This window comes from Oncorhynchus mykiss, chromosome 19, assembly GCF_057628025.1.
Source record: "Oncorhynchus mykiss isolate SJ-2025 chromosome 19, ASM5762802v1, whole genome shotgun sequence".
NCBI classification, from domain to species: domain Eukaryota; kingdom Metazoa; phylum Chordata; class Actinopteri; order Salmoniformes; family Salmonidae; genus Oncorhynchus; species Oncorhynchus mykiss.
In genome coordinates, this window is record NC_143040.1 from 61,247,926 (window position 1) to 61,264,249 (window position 16,324).

The following is a 16,324-nucleotide window of genomic DNA, read 5'->3' on the forward strand; positions in this document are numbered from 1 at the left end:
ACACACTATTTATTCCCTCAAAAGGGCTCGTGACATCACACTGTATAATTAGCACGGAGACAGTCTCACTGACAACCTGGGACACGACAGATACAGCGGGAGTCAAACTCAAACGAGCCCAGAGCTGCAGAGGATGAGATACAGGCGATCTGAAGCACACTCTCCCAGCTGTCGTTGATGAATGTCTTTAGTTTGTGTTTATTATCAAATCATCACAGATGATATTATTTTTTTTAAACTATAAATATATAGTATCTATAAATATATAGTATCAATCAGTACAGTTTAGGGTGACATTTTCATTATTTTACTTCTATTATAAAGAACGGTAGTGTCCATTAAAGTGTGTGTGTGTGTGTGTCTGTGTCTGTGTGTGTGTGTGTGTGTGTGTGTCTGTGTGTGTGTGTGTGTGTGTGTGTGTGTCTGTGTGTGTGTAGTACTCACTCCCTCCCTTGCCAGTCTTCTCCATGCGGTACTGGTAGATGTGCAGTGTGAACAGCATGTGTGAGTTGAGATGCTCCTCCGGGTCGGAGTCAGCTCTGTTGCTATAGCGAGCTGCTATGGCTGCATCCAGGAAGAAGGCTGCTTTCTCTGGCGTGGGGGCTCGCAGCTCACTCTGGTTCTGGAGCTGGGAAGAACATTACAGAGTAGGTGAGAAAAGACACTTTCATTCTTTAGTAAATTTGACTTTGGTTTCACTATTAGGAGAAAAAAATACTAATTTTACAAACGACAGTCATTTCTGTGTGTTTGTGTAAGTGTGTGTGTGCGTACGTGTGATGCAGTGTGTAGTGTCTGTAGAGTGAGACTCACATTATCACTAAACTGCTGCGGGGTATCATTACAGCATGAGATTATCTCAGATTAGCTAGGGTTTACACTGATACCCCTGTCTCACACACAATACTCCTATCAACATTTAACCACACACACTAATCCTATCAACATATAACCACACACACACACGAATGCACCCACACACACTAATCGCATCTACATTTAACATAATGGTGATAAAATCCTGTCTGTCTGTTTCTCTTATTGATGTTTAGAAAAGACACAATGATAATCCCTAAATGAGCAGAAAGCTATACCAGCTAAGGGCAACACAGTTTGACAACCACATTAAGACCCAAGGCTGCCAAATCACACATGCTCACGAGCCCCCGCCCCCCCCCCACCTCCCTCCCTTCCTCCATTATGAAGCATAGTTGCTAAATCAACCCGGAAGAGAAAAGCACCAATTGAGGATCAATCCACACAGGGGGATAGATAACTGGTGGGTTAGCTGGCAGTGTTCTGATTCTTTTATGAAGTTTGCGGTTTTGCTCTTCTCTACAGATAAGGTGTGTGTATGTGTGTGTGTGTGCATGCATGTGTGTGCACAAGTGCTTGTGTATGTGTGTATGTACAAGCACTTGCATGCATGCGTGTGTAAAAATGCATATGTTTGTGCGTATGAGCGTGCACATGTGTGTGCCTCTCTGCATGTGTGTGTGTGTGTCTCCATAGAGACAGTGTTAGGTTAAAAACAGCCAGCTAAGACAACAGAGCCTAGTGCCTGGGGGTAGACACACAGAGATATATCATAATATACTACTACAGTGCTCTAGGTCTGATACTGCCATCCTCACACACAGTCCTCCAGCTGCCTTAGCAGTGTGGGTTTCCTTTGACAACACCACAGTTAGTTACAGCAGAGGAAAACTCTAGAGGAGCCACAGCACTCTCCTAGTCTCAACCATGGGAGATTCTCAGCAGAGTAAAACACGAGAGGAGCCACAGCACTCTCCTAGTCTCAACCATGGGAGATTCTCAGCAGAATAAAACACGAGAGGAGCCACAGCACTCTCCTAGTCTCAACCATGGGAGATTCTCAGCAGAGTAAAACACGAGAGGAGCCACAGCACTCTCCTAGTCTCAACCATGGGAGATTCTCAGCAGAGTAAAACACGAGAGGAGCCACAGCACTCTCCTAGTCTCAACCATGGGAGATTCTCAGCAGAGGAAAACTCTAGAGGAGCCACAGCACTCTACTAGTCTCAACCATGGGAGATTCTCAGCAGAGGAAAACACGAGAGGAGCCACAGCACTCTCCTAGTCTCAACCATGGGAGATTCTCAGCAGAGGAAAACACTAGAGGAGCCACAGCACTCTACTAGTCTCAACCATGGGAGATTCTCAGCAGACTACCTCTGTCGCTCTCCTTGTAGTCTTGTGGATTCATCATGAGTTACTTCATGTTACCGTCTCTCTCTGTGTTCAGCATGGACCCCAGGAAGAGTAGCTGTTGCTGAAGTCAAAGCTCAAAGCCATCTAGATAATGACACTAGTTAGCTGGACGGCGGCAGGGCGTGCAGGGTTTTGTTCCAGACGATCAAGGTTAAGTTGATTAGTTTACAAGTTGACTAGTGCCATCTTACCTGCATGCCACAGATGGGGTCCTCGCAGAGGTAGACTCCAGGGGACTGGCTGTCCTGCAAACTGCCTGTCGCCACTTCAGATAGCAAGTCCTTCAGGTTCTCCTCTTTACCCCACACCTAGAACATAGAACACCACCCTCAGAACTCTACATCTATCCCTCACACCTAGAACAAGTATCTCATACATATTGCTATTGTTAATTCAGTCATTTGTACACAAAAGAATAAGGATTGGTTTCCCAGACCCCGATTAAGACTACTCCTGGATAAAAATGCATGGAGAATCTCCCTTAATCTGAGTCTCAGAAACCAGCCCTTAAAATGCCTTTACAGGCAGCCCAATTCTGATCTTTTACCACTAATTGGTCTTTTGACCAATCAGAGCAGCTCTGTTTCCCATAAGTGTAACAGACCTCTACGGCGGAGACTCGGACAGAGAAACGTGCTCCTGTCTTCTCCTTCCTCTCGTTGATGAGTTTGAAGAGCCAGGAGATGGCACAGGGGATGATCCCCAGGGTCTGCATGGACTCGTCACCACCTATCATGGTGTAGGATTTACCTGTAGGATGGACACACACACACACACACACACACACACACACACACACACACACACACACACACACACACACACACACACACACACACACACACACACACACACACACACAGGAGAGGAAGAGGAGATGAAAGTTCTGAGTGTGATCTGGTTTACAGATCTAGCCATTCTAGTAAACACTCCCAGAATGATTAGAACTCCATCAGCAGTGGAGTACAATGGTCATTAACATGATATCCTCTACCAAACACACAGTCTGTCCTCCCTCCTCTCTATCCTCCTTCCCCTCTCTTTCTCCTGCTCCTCTATCCTCCTTCCCCTCTCTATCCTCCTTCTCCTCTATCCTCCTTCCCCTCTCTTTCTTCTCCTCCTCTATCTTCCTTACCTTCTCTTTCTCCTCCTCCTCCTCTATCCTCCTTCCCCTCTATTTCTCCTGCTCCTCTATCCCCCTCCCCCTCTCTTTCTCCTCTATCCACCTTCCCCTCTCTTTCTCCTGCTCCTCTATCCTCCTTCCCCTCTCTTTCTACTCCTTCTCTATCCTTCTCCTCTATCCTCCTCCCCTTCTCCTCCTCCTCTATCCTCCTTCCCTTTTCCCGTTTCTACAGCCCATCCCTTCTGTCTGCTTTTAAATTAACTCTGGTTTTAGCTAAATGTGTCAGGTTTGGCAAGGGGCACTGACATCTTCCGCATGTTTGTGTGCTTTTCACACACACTCTGGTTGAATGTTGTGTATATGTGTGTGTGGTTTGACACCCAGATTGTCTGTGTGCGCAGAGCGATGCATTCAAGTCTGCTGACCCACAGACCCCAAAATAACCCAGCTGTAGATGAATTGAGAGTGTGGGCATGCATGTGTGTATGTGTACGTGCTATGTGTGTGTATCCCCACTGTGTGCCTACACCTGTCCCTCTGACATAGGGAGACGGCCCCTGCTGTTGACAGGAGAGAGATCAAACTCACGGCTAAACAAAGCCATATGTCACACACACAGTTGCCGGAGTGTGCCAGCGCCTTATGGGGTTGATAATGTAAATACAGTGGCTTACGAAAGTATTCACCCCCCTTGGCATTTTTCCTATTTTGTTGCCTTACAACCTGGAATTAAAATGGATTTTTGTTGCCTTTGTATCATTTGATTTACACAACATGCCGACCACTTTGAAGATGCAAAATATATTTTTTTAATGTGAAACAAACAAGAAATAAAACAAGAAATAAGACAAAAAACAGAAAACTTGAGTGTACATAACTATTCACCCCCCCCCCCCCCCCCCCCCCCCCAAAGTCAATACTTTGTAGAGACACCTTTTGCAACAATTACAGCTGCAAGTCTCTTGGGGTATGTCTCTATAAGCACATCTCTATAAGCACATCTAGCCACTGGTATTGTGCCCATTCTTCAAGGCAAAACTGCTCCAGCTTCTTTAAGTTGGATGGGTTCCGCTGGTGTACAGCAATCTTTAAGTCATACCACAGATTCTCAAATGCAAATGTAAAAGAGTAGGGAGGTAAGGCAATAAATAGGCCATAGAGGCGAAGTAATTACAATATAGCATTAACACTGGAGTGATAGGTGTGTAGATGATGGATGTGCAGATGATGATAGATGTGCAGATACTGGGGTACAAAAGAGCAAGAGGATAAATAACAATATGGGGATGAGGCAGTTGGGTGTGCTATTTACAGATTGGGTGTGTACAGGTACAGTGATCGATAAGCTGCTCTGACAGCTGATGCTTAATGTTAGAGAGGGAGATATAAGACTTCAGCTTCAGTGATTTTTGCAATTTGTTCCAGTCATTGGCAGCAGAGAACTGGAAGGAAAGGCAGCCAAAGGAAGTGTTGGCTTTGGGGGTGACCAGTGAAATATACCTGCTGGAGCGAGTGCTACGGGTGGGTGTTGCTATGGTGACCAGTGAGCAGAGATAAGGCAGGGCTTTACCTAGCAAAGACTTATAGATAACCTGAAGCCAGTGGGTTTGGCTGCAGATATGTAGTGAGGACCAGCCAAAGAGAGCATACAGGTCACAGTGGCGGGTAATATATGGGGCTTTGGTGACAAAATGGATGGCAGTGTGATAGACTGCATCAAATTTGCTGAGTAGAGTGTTGGAGGCTATGGAAGGAGAAGGAGAGTTTACTGTCTAAACAGACACCTAGGTATTTGTAGTTGTCCACATATTCTAAGTCAGCACCGTCCAGAGTAGTGATGCTAGTCAGGCGGGCAGGTGCGTGCAGCGAACGGTTGAATAGCATGCATTTAATTTTTACTAGCATTTAAGAGCGGTTGGAGGCCACGGAAGGAGTGTTGTATGGCATTGAAGCTCGTCTGGAGGTTAGTTAACACAGTGTCCAAAGAAGGGCCTGAACTCTTTCTGAGAAGTAGTTGGTGAACCAGGAGAGGCAGTCATTTGAGAAACCAAGGCTATTGAGACTGCAGATAAGAATGTGGTGATTGAGAGTCGAAAGCCTTGGCCAGGTCGATGAAGACGGCTGCACAGTACTGTCTTTTATCGATGGCGGTTATGATATCGTTTAGGACCTTGAGCGTGGCTGAGGTGCACCCATGACCAGCTAGTAACCAGATTGCACAGCGGAGAAGGTACGGTGGGATTCAAAATGGTCGGTGATCTGTTTATTAACTTGGCTTTCGAAGATTTTAGAAAGGCAGGGCAGGATGGATATAGGTCTATAACAGTTTGGGTCTAAGGTGTCTCCCCCTTTGAAGAGGGGGATGACCGCAGCAGCTTTCCAATCTTTGGGGATCTCAGACGATATGAAAGGGAGGTTGAACAGGCTAGTAACAGGGTGTACAGATGTTCTGTACTTCACAACATTGTCCCTGACCTGTTCGGAAAGGTCCTTGGTCTTCATAGTGCCACTTGCTGGGTAGTGCGCCTTGCTTAGTAGTGTTGCAGACTCTGGTGCCTTTCAGAACAGGTGTGTATATACTGAGATCATGTGACAGATCATGTGACACTCAGATTGCACACAGGTGAACTTTATTTAACTAATTATGTGACTTCTGAAGGTAATTGGTTGCACCAGATCTTATTTAGGGGCTTCATAGCAAAGGAGGTGAATACATTTGCACACACCACTTTTCCATTTTGTGTATGTCCTTTGCATGAAATCCAAATAAAAATAAATGTCAATTACAGGTTGTAATGCAACAAAATAGGAAAAAAGCCAAGGGGGGTGAATACTTTTACAAGGCACTGTACCACAATCAGCAGCAGAGTGGTCTGGCCTGGGCCCAATCAGCAGCAGAGTGGTCTGGCCTGGGCCCAATCGGCAGCAGAGTGGTCTGGCCTGGGCCCAATCAGCAGCAGAGTGGTCTGGCCTGGGCCCAATCAGCAGCAGAGTGGTCTGGCCTGGGCCCAATCAGCAGCAGAGTGGTCTTACCTGGGCCCAATCAGCAGCTGAGTGGTCTGGCCTGGGCCCAATCAGCAGCAGAGTGGTCTGGCCTGGGCCCAATCAGCAGCAGAGTGGTCTGGCCTGGGCCCAATCAGCAGCAGAGTGGTCTGGCCTGGGCCCAATCAGCAGCAGAGTGGTCTGGCCTGGGCCCAATCAGCAGCAGAGTGGTCTGGCCTGGGCCCAATCAGCAGCAGAGTGGTCTGGCCTAGGCCCAATCAGCAGCAGAGTGGTCTGGCCTGGGCCCAATCAGCAGCAGAGTGGTCTGGCCTGGGCCCAATCAGCAGCAGAGTGGTCTGGCCTGGGCCCAATCAGCAGCAGAGTGGTCTGGCCTGGGCCCAATCAGCAGCAGAGTGGTCTGGCCTGGGCCCAATCAGCAGCAGAGTGGTCTGGCCTAGGCCCAATCAGCAGCAGAGTGGTCTGGCCTGGGCCCAATCAGCAGCAGAGTGGTCTTACCTGGGCCCAATCAGCAGCAGAGTGGTCTGGCCTGGGCCCAATCAGCAGCAGAGTGGTCTGGCCTGGGCCCAATCAGCAGCAGAGTGGTCTGGCCTGGGCCCAATCAGCAGCAGAGTGGTCTGGCCTGGGCCCAATCAGCAGCAGAGTGGTCTGGCCTGGGCCCAATCTGGCCTCAATGGAGGCCTGAGCGGAACACTTGCACTCTGACTCAGATAGCAGTACATAGACTAGCAGGCTGGAGTCAAGAAAGCCCACAGCGACAGGAGTTTTACATCGATTAAAGACATAAAGATGGCTGCCATTAAAGGGATGGCCATACTGCCCAGGGCCACTTATCCAATCAGAGGGCTCAGGGAGGATGAGCTAATATAAGAGCAAGAGAGCGTGGGACTCAATTATATACCCCGCTCCTGCTGTTCTCCTCTGCTGTCCTCCTCCCCTCTCTTCTCTTTCAGTTCTTATTGAATCTCATACACTCAGTCCCTGTTGAATCTCATACCCTCAGTCCTTGTTGAATCTACATACCCTCAGTCCTTATTGAATTATACATACCCTCAGTCATTATTGAATCTCATACCCTCAGTCATTATTGAATCTCATACCCTCAGTCCTTATTGAATCTCATTCCCTCAGTCCTTATTGAATCTCATTCCCTCAGTCCTTATTGAATCTACACTACCGTTCAAACATTTGTGGTCACTTAGAAATGTCCTTGTTTTTGAAAGAAAAGCAAATTTTTCGGCCATTAAAATAACATCAAATTGATCAGAAATACAGTGTAGACATTGTTAATGTTGTAAATGACTATTGTAGCTGGAAACAGCTAATTTTTATGGAATATCTACATAGGCGTACAGAGGCCCATTATCAGCAACCATCACTCCTGTGTTCCAATGGCACGTTGTGTTATCTAATATCATTTTAAAAGGCTAACTGATCATTAGAAAAACCTTTTTCAATTATGTTAGTGCAGCTGAAAACTGCTGTTCTGATTAAAGAAGCAATAAAACTGGCCTTCTTTAGACTAGTTGAGTATCTGGAGCATCAGCACTAGTGGGTTCGATTACAGGCTCAAAATGGCCAGAAACAAAGGACTTTCTTCTGAAACTCGTCAATCTATTCTTGTTCTGAGAAATGAAGGCTATTCCATGTGAGAAATTGCCAAGAAACTGAAAAATCTCGTACAAAGCTGTGTACTACTCTCTTCACAGAACAACGCAAACTGGCTCTAACCAGAATAGAAAGAGGAGCGGGAGGCCCCGGTGCACAACTTAGCAAGAGGACAAGTACATTAGTGTCTAGTTTGAGAAACAGACGCCTCATACGCCCTCAACTGGCAGCTAGTTAGAGAGAGGGAGTGAAAAACCATGAATGGAAAATGGAGGGGTAGCAGGACAAGAACATGTTCCATAATGACGGGAGAATGGATACACCCTTTTCAGCACCCCTTAAATGACAGGAGGATGGATACACCCTTTTCAGCACCCCTTAAATGACAGGAGAATGGATACACCCTTTTCAGCACCCCTTAAATGACAGGAGAATAGATACACCCTTTTCAGCACCCTTTAAATGACAGGAGAATGGATACACCCTTTTCAGCACCCCTTAAATGACAGGAGAATAGATACACCCTTTTCAGCACCCCTTAAATGACAGGAGAATAGATACACCCTTTTCAGCACCCCTTAAATGACAGGAGAATAGATACACCCTTTCCAGCACCCCTTAAATGACAGGAGAATATATACACCCTTTTCAGCACCCCTTAAATGACAGGAGAATGGATACACCCTTTTCAGCACCCCTTAAATGACAGGAGAATATATACACCATTTTCAGCACCCCTTAAATGACAGGAGAATGGATACACCCTTTTCATCACCCCTTAAATGGCAGGAGTATAATTATGGGCATTCTTTGATTTACAACATGAAATGGTCAGCCACACAGAGTGTGTGTGCGTGAGTGTGTGATTTGGCAGTCTCGGGTCTTAATGTGGAGTGGGAGAGGCAGGACTGGCCTGTAATGCTAGCTGATCTCTATTAGCGACCAGTGGAGCAGTTTATTCTATTTCAACATCAAACACACACACACATACATACACACAAACATACGCATACACACACTTTGCCATCTCTTACAGGTCTGTAACCTCAGGCCCACCCTCCATCATTCAGTGGTCCGTTTGAAGCAGACGTTTCCTGGATGGAATATAAAAGGTAATTGTGTTCTCCAGGCCAAGCAGGCTAGTGGAGCAGAGAGGACTCTGTCTTTGTTCCTAAAGGGAGGATTCGGTCTTTCATTTCCACGACCACTGAAACAACATGAGTGACCACCGATTCTAGAAGATTTTACTAGCAATGGCCGTGCTGTGTGGTGGGGACACTTTCCTTAGCTGACTGTCACTCTGGATAAGAGCATCTGCAAAATTTGACCGCTGTTTGTTATTCTGTCGAGTGACGTTTATCCTTTGTGCGTGTGTGCTTGTGCGTGTGTGTGTATACTTACATGTAGGTGTGTCTGGGCTGTAAGACTAAGTTGATTCTGTCACGGGTAGACTGATTACATGAGTGTGAAAGCATGGTTGTTGAAGGCAAACTAAGACAGAGAGGTTCCAGAGACTTGACCAGGCAGGTTCCTGACACTTATTACTGTGCCGGTCTAAAGAGGGACTTCAGTGGGATTAAAACCGTGTTGATCCAGCTTCCTGCTCAGACAAGACCTCTCTCTCTCTCTCTCTCCCTTTCAGTTTATTTCTCTCTCAGTTCCTGTCTTTTTAAGGCGCCCATCTCTCCCTCTCATTCTTCTTTCTATTTCTGCTCTTTCCCCCTGTCTCTCTGCCCCTCTAACCTTTCTCCCCCTCTACCCCTTCTCCCCCTCTACCCCTTCTCCCCCTCTACCCCTTCTCCCCCTCTACCCCTTCTCCCCCTCCTCCCCCTCTACCCCTTCTCCCCCGCTACCTTTTCTCCCCCTCTACCCTTTCTCCCCCTCTACCCATTTTCCCCCTCTACCCATTTTCCCCCTCTACCCATTTTCCCCCTCTACCCTTTCTCCCCCTCTACCCTTTCTCCCCCTCTACCCTTTCTCCCCCTCTACCCTTTCTCCCCCTCTACCCTTTCTCCCCCTCTACCCTCCACCTTTTCTCCCTCTACCCTTTCTCCCCCTCTACCCTTTCTCCCCCTCTACCCTTTCTCCCCCTCTACCCTTTCTCCCCCTCTACCTTTTCTCCCCCTCTACCTTTTCTCCCCCTCTACCCTCTACCTTTTCTCCCCCTCTACCCTTTCTCCCCCTCTACCCTCTCTCCCCCTCTACCCTTTCTCCCCCTCTACCCTTTCTCCCTCTCTCCCCCTCTACCCTCTCTCCCCCTCTACCCTTTCTACCCCTCTACCCTTTCTCCCCCTCTACCCTCTCTCCCCCTCTACCCTCTCTCCCCCTCTACCCTCTCTCCCCCTCTACCCTCTCTCCCCCTCTACCCTCTCTCCCCCTCTACCCTCTCTCTCCCTCTACCCTCTCTCCCCCTCTACCTTTTATCCCCCTCTACCCTCTACCCTCTCTCCCCCTCCCTCTGAATGCAGTCTGTGCTGATAGTTGAGGCTGGCTGAGATGAAGTCATGTTGATCAGAGAACGTCACACTCAGAAAACTAGCGGTCGATTCTTAGCAAAAGCATTTACTGTGTGTGCAATGTCAGACTCGGTTTGTCAAAGTCTGAGTACATACACACAGCATCAGGCAGAGTGTGTGGACGTGTTTAACTATACTTGTGGGGACCATCACACCAACACACATCCTTACCCAGTTTAGAGTGGCCAAAACAGAAGACGCAGCCGTCGGCTCCATTCACCACAGACTGAATTACCTCAGCTACAGTACCAGCACAAACCTCCGCCTAGAGAGAGAGAGAGAGACGGACAGAGAGAGAGACACACACACACAAAGAGAGAGAGACACAGAGAGAGAGAGACAGACAGACAGACAGACAGACACAGAGAGAGAGAGACACAGAGAGAGAGAGAGAGAGAGACAGACAGACAGACAGACAGACAGACAGACAGACAGACAGACAGACAGACAGACAGAGAGAGAGACAGAGAGAGAGAGAGAGACACAGACAGAACAAGAGAGACACAGAGAGAGAGAGAGAGAGACACACACACAGAGCGAGAGAGACACACCCACAGAGAGACACACCCACAGAGAGACACGCCCACAGAGAGACACACCCACAGAGAGACAGAGACAGAGAGACAGAGAGAGAGAGAGACAGACAGAGAGACAGAGAGACAGAGAGACAGACAGACGGACAGACGGACAGACGGACAGACAGACAGACAGACAGACAGACAGACAGACAGAGAGACACAGAGAGAGAGAGAGCGAGAGAGAGAGAGAGACAGCGAGACAGAGAGAGAGAGAGAGACACAGAGAGAGAGACACACACAGAGAGAGAGAGAGAGACGAACAGAGAGAGAGAGAGAGAAAGAGAGAGAGAGTGAGAGAGACAGAGAGAGAGACAGAGAGAGAGACAGACACAGAGAGAGAGACAGATTATAAATGCACTTTATATATTATCTACCTCACTTGCTTTGGCAATGTTAACACGTTTCCCATGCCAATAAAGCCCCTTGAATTGAATTGAATTGAGAGACAGACACACAGAGAGAGACACAGAGAGAGAGACACAGAGAGAGAGACAGACACAGAGAGAGAGAGAGAGAGAGAGAGAGACAGACACAGAGAGAGACAGACACACAGAGCGAGAGAGAGACAGACACACAGAGAGAGAGAGAGAGAGACACAGAGAGAGAGACACAAAGAGAGAGAGAGAAAGATATATATATAATAATATATACATATTTTATTTTTTTTTGTTTTTTTCGATGTACTTTACTCAAACCAGTGAATATCACTTATTATAAATGAGATCATTAACTATCAGCTCTTGGAATATCCAGGGCCTATACTCTTCACATTTTGGTTATAAAACAACTAATCCAGAATTGATTAAAAACATCAAGGGACAGGACATCATAATCCTACTGGAAACATGGTGTCGTGGAGACATAGATACTCAGTGTCCCTCAGGCTATAGAGAAAGTTTACTACCATCAATCAAACATAAAAATGTTAAACGGGGCCGAGACTCAGGTGGAATCATCATTTGGCATAAGCAGGACTTAGCACTGAATGAAATGAAAAAAGGTACCACTCACATTTGGCTAAAACTTAACAAAGGTACAATCTATTGTGACAATGATGTATACATATGTGCAGCTTATGCTCCTCCTTCAGATTCATCATATTATGATGATCAGTTTTTTGACAATCTCCAGACAGAAATCATTACATTTCAGGCGCAGGGTAAAGTGCTTCTTTGTGGAGATTTCAATGCAAGAACAGGTTCTGAGCCTGACTACACTGATGCGGGAGGTAACCACCACATATTTGGACACCCCTCCTTGTACAGTAGCCCTATTATAAATAATAGAAACAGTCCTGACCAAATACTGAACAAAAATGGAAAAGAGTTAGTACATCTCTGTCGAGCCTTAGGCCTGTACATGCTTAATGGTAGAATCAGAGGGGACTCTTTAGGTCAGTTTACTTACTGCTCAGCTCTTGGGACAAGTGTAGTCGATTATGCCATCACTGACATTGACCCCTCCTCCATTAGTGCATTCACTGTCAGACCACAGACACCATTGTCAGATCACAGTCAGATCAACGTGTTTCTGAAGAAATTAACCGGCAATATTCATTCAAAAAAACAGCCCAATAAACTTTACAACATAAACCAATCGTTCAGATGGGCTCCAAACAGTGCAGAGGCATTCATTGAAACATTGAACTCAAATGAAATGATGAACTCTATACAGTTTTTCAATAACTCACAGTACCAAAACAATAAAGATGGTGTCAATTCAGCTACCCAAAACATCAACTGCATATTCCAAAAAGCAGCATCGAAAGCAAATTTGAGAAAACCAAAGCAATGCAACATCAGAAGCAAAAATCAAAATGTTACTGACAAATGGTTTGATAATGAATGTAAAACAATTAGAAAACACCTAAGACAAATGTCAAACAAAAAACATAAGCAGCAAAACAACCCAGAGCTACGATATGAATACTTTGAAACTCTGAAACAGTATAAACAAACACTGAAATGCAAGAAATTGAATTATACCAACAAGACACTTGATGAAATTGAAAACGCAATTGACCAAAATCAGTTCTGGGACATGTGGAACAATTTAAGCACAACAAAGCCACAAGAATTAGCCATACAAGATGTAGGAATTTGGAAAACTTACTTTGATAATCTATACAAAAACATCCCACAAAAAGACTTAAACCAGAACCAATTAGAAATTAAAGAAAAATTGAACATCCTGGAATCAGTCATTAAAAACAACCAAAATCCATTAGATTACCCAATAACCCAACAAGAACTAAATGAAAAGCTAAAATCTATTAAATCAAAAAAGGCTTGTGGTGTAGACAACATCAGAAATGAAATGCTGAAAAACAGCACACCTGAGTTGCAAAATGCTGTGCTTAAATTGTTCAACATGGTTTTAACTTCTGGCTGCTTCCCTGATGTCTGGAACCAGGGGCTCATCTCCCCTATCCACAAAAGTGGAGACAAATCAGACCCCAATAATTACAGGGGAATTTGCGTCAACAGTACCTTGGGAAAGATTTTCTGTAGCATTTTGAATTCAAGAATTCAAACCTTTCTTCAAGAAAAAAATGTAATAAGTAAATGTCAAATTGGCTTTCTCCCTAACCATCGCACTACTGACCATATATACACCTTACACACACTAATTAATAAACACGTCCACCAAAAAAAAGAGGGCAAAATCTTTGCTTGCTTTATTGACTTTAAAAAAGCATTTGATTCGATTTGGCACGAAGGGCTATTCTACAAAATTCTACAAAGTGGGCTTGGTGGTAAGGTGTATGACTTAATAAAATGTATGTACACAGAAAACAAGTGTGCAATAAAAATCAAAAACCAAAGAACAGAATTTTTTTCACAATGTCGAGGTGTGAGACAAGGCTGCAATTTGAGTCCAAATCTTTTCAACATTTATATCAATGAATTAGCAGACATGTTGGACCAATCTCCAGCCCCAGGACTCACACTATTTGACACAGAGGTGAAATACCTGCTATATGCTGATGACTTGGTACTTCTATCACCAACCAAAGAAGGTCTTCAACAAAACATTAATATTCTGGAGCAATATTGCCATAATTGGGCCCTGGCAGTAAATTTCCCAAAAACTAAAATCATGATTTTCCAAAAAAAACCCAGATGTCAGAAACAAAAATGTAAATTCACCCTGAACAACACCTTAATTGAACACACAAAACATTACACCTACCTTGGTCTGACCATATCTGCATCGGGAAACTTTAATATGGCAGTGAATGCACTCAAAGAAAAAGCCCGCAGAGCAATGTATGCAATAAAAATGAAATTATTCAAAATCAACATCCCAATTAGAATTTGGACTAAAATATTTGACAGTGTAATCCTACCAATAGCACTTTATGGAAGTGAGGTTTGGGGGCCACTCAATAAACTGGATTTTAAAATGTGGGACAAACATCCAATTGAAACCCTACATGCAGAATTCTGTCGGAAAATTCTACAAGTCCAGAGAAATACACCAACTAATGCATGTAGGGCAGAATTGGGCCGTTTTCCAGTAATAATGAAAATACAGAAAAGATCATTAAAATTTTGGCTACATCTAAATTCAAGTCCAAATTCGAGTCTGCAATTTAAAGCACTTCAAGCCCAAGAGCTGAGCCCAGAAACGAGCCCTCTCAGTCAGCTGGTGTTGGACCTCACCAATCAAGCTGACACCAGCACTGCTTCAAAAGAAAGAATTCCAATAAACAAAATCATGAACCAATCAAAGGAATCATACTTACAATACTGGAAAAACGAAACAAAATCCCAAAGCCGACTAAATTGCTATCTGACCCTAAACAGAGAATATGAATTGGCTGATTATCTCTACTCTGTCAGAGATACGAAGCAGAGACAGATCCTTACCAAGTACAGGCTGAGTGACCACCGATTGGCAATAGAAACCGGCAGACATAAAAAGACATGGCTACCCAAAGAGGAGCGTGTATGTGGTCACTGCATGACAGGGGAGGTAGAGACAGAGATGCACTTTCTCCTTTACTGTGATAAATATTCCTCACAAAGAGATTCATTATTCACAGAAATGACTACATATATTCCACATTTTTACAAATTGAACCCAGAGGAAAAACTAAGAATACTCATGGGCGAAGGAGCAATGGCTCCTCTTGCAGCCAAATATGTATTTTCCTGCCATAGCCTGAGGGACACTGAATAATAACATCTGCATAGTAAACAGTAACTTACTTATTATTACTATTATTGTTATTACTATAATTATTAATGTTTACTGTAGACTATTACCATTTTATTGTATTTATTTTTGTATTATTATTTACTACCATTTTATATTATTATTTGATATCATTTACAATTTTGTTACAATGTATATTGTATACATTGTTGCTTTGGCAATATTGACACAATGTTTTTCATGCCAATAAAGCAGCTTGAATTTGAATTTGAATTTGAAAGAGAGAGAGCGAGAGAGAGAGAGAGAGAGAGAGAGAGAGAGATTATATATTCACTTTATATATTATCTACCTCACTTGCTTTGGCAATGTTAACACATGTTTCCCATGCCAATAAAGCCCCTTCAATTGAATTGAATTGAGAGACAGACACACAGAGAGAGACACAGAGAGAGAGACAGACACAGAGAGAGGGACAGACACACACAGAGAGAGAGACAGACACAGAGAGAGGGACAGACACACACAGAGAGAGAGAGAGACAGACACAGAGAGAGGGACAGACACAGAGAGAGAGACAGATACAAAGAGAGAGAGAGACACAGAGAGAGAGAGAGAGAGAGAGAGAGAGATTATATATTATCTACCTCACTTGCTTTGGCAATGTTAACACATGTTTCCCATGCCAATAAAGCCCCTTGAATTGAATTGAGAGACAGGCACAGAGAGAGAGAGAGAGAGAGAGAGAGAGAGAGAGAGAGAGAGAGAGAGAGAGAGAGAGACAGACAGACAGACAGCAGAATTAGGCCGATACCCACTAATTATCAAAATCCAGAAAAGAGCCGTATAACCACCTAAAAGGAAGCGATTCCCAAACCTTCCATAACAAAGCCATCACATACAGAGAGATGAACCTGGAGAAGAGTCCCCTAAGCAAGCTGGTCCAGGGGCTCTGTTCACAAACACACCCTACAGAGCCCCAGGACAACAGCACAATTAGACCCAACCAAATCATGAGAAAAAAAAAAGATAATTACTTGACACATTGGAAAGAATTAACAAAAAAACAGAGCAAACTAGAATGCTATTTGGCCCTACACAGAGAGTA

The 16,324-nt window shown here is 44.7% G+C and overlaps 1 protein-coding gene across 2 annotated transcripts in view; it reads right to left on the reverse strand.

Annotated features, from left to right (window-relative positions):
* The window catches only part of kif26ba (kinesin family member 26Ba), a 212,402-nt gene that overhangs the window by 55,048 nt on the left and 141,030 nt on the right, over nt 1-16,324 (reverse strand). For both annotated transcript variants that reach the window (XM_036955054.2, XM_036955053.2), the window contains exons 7-10: nt 10,651-10,744; nt 2,837-2,982; nt 2,424-2,540; nt 445-628 (exon numbers count right to left, since the gene is read on the reverse strand). In XM_036955054.2, coding sequence (XP_036810949.2) covers nt 445-628; nt 2,424-2,540; nt 2,837-2,982; nt 10,651-10,744 — 541 coding nt within the window. The remainder of the gene's footprint in view (nt 1-444; nt 629-2,423; nt 2,541-2,836; nt 2,983-10,650; nt 10,745-16,324) is intronic.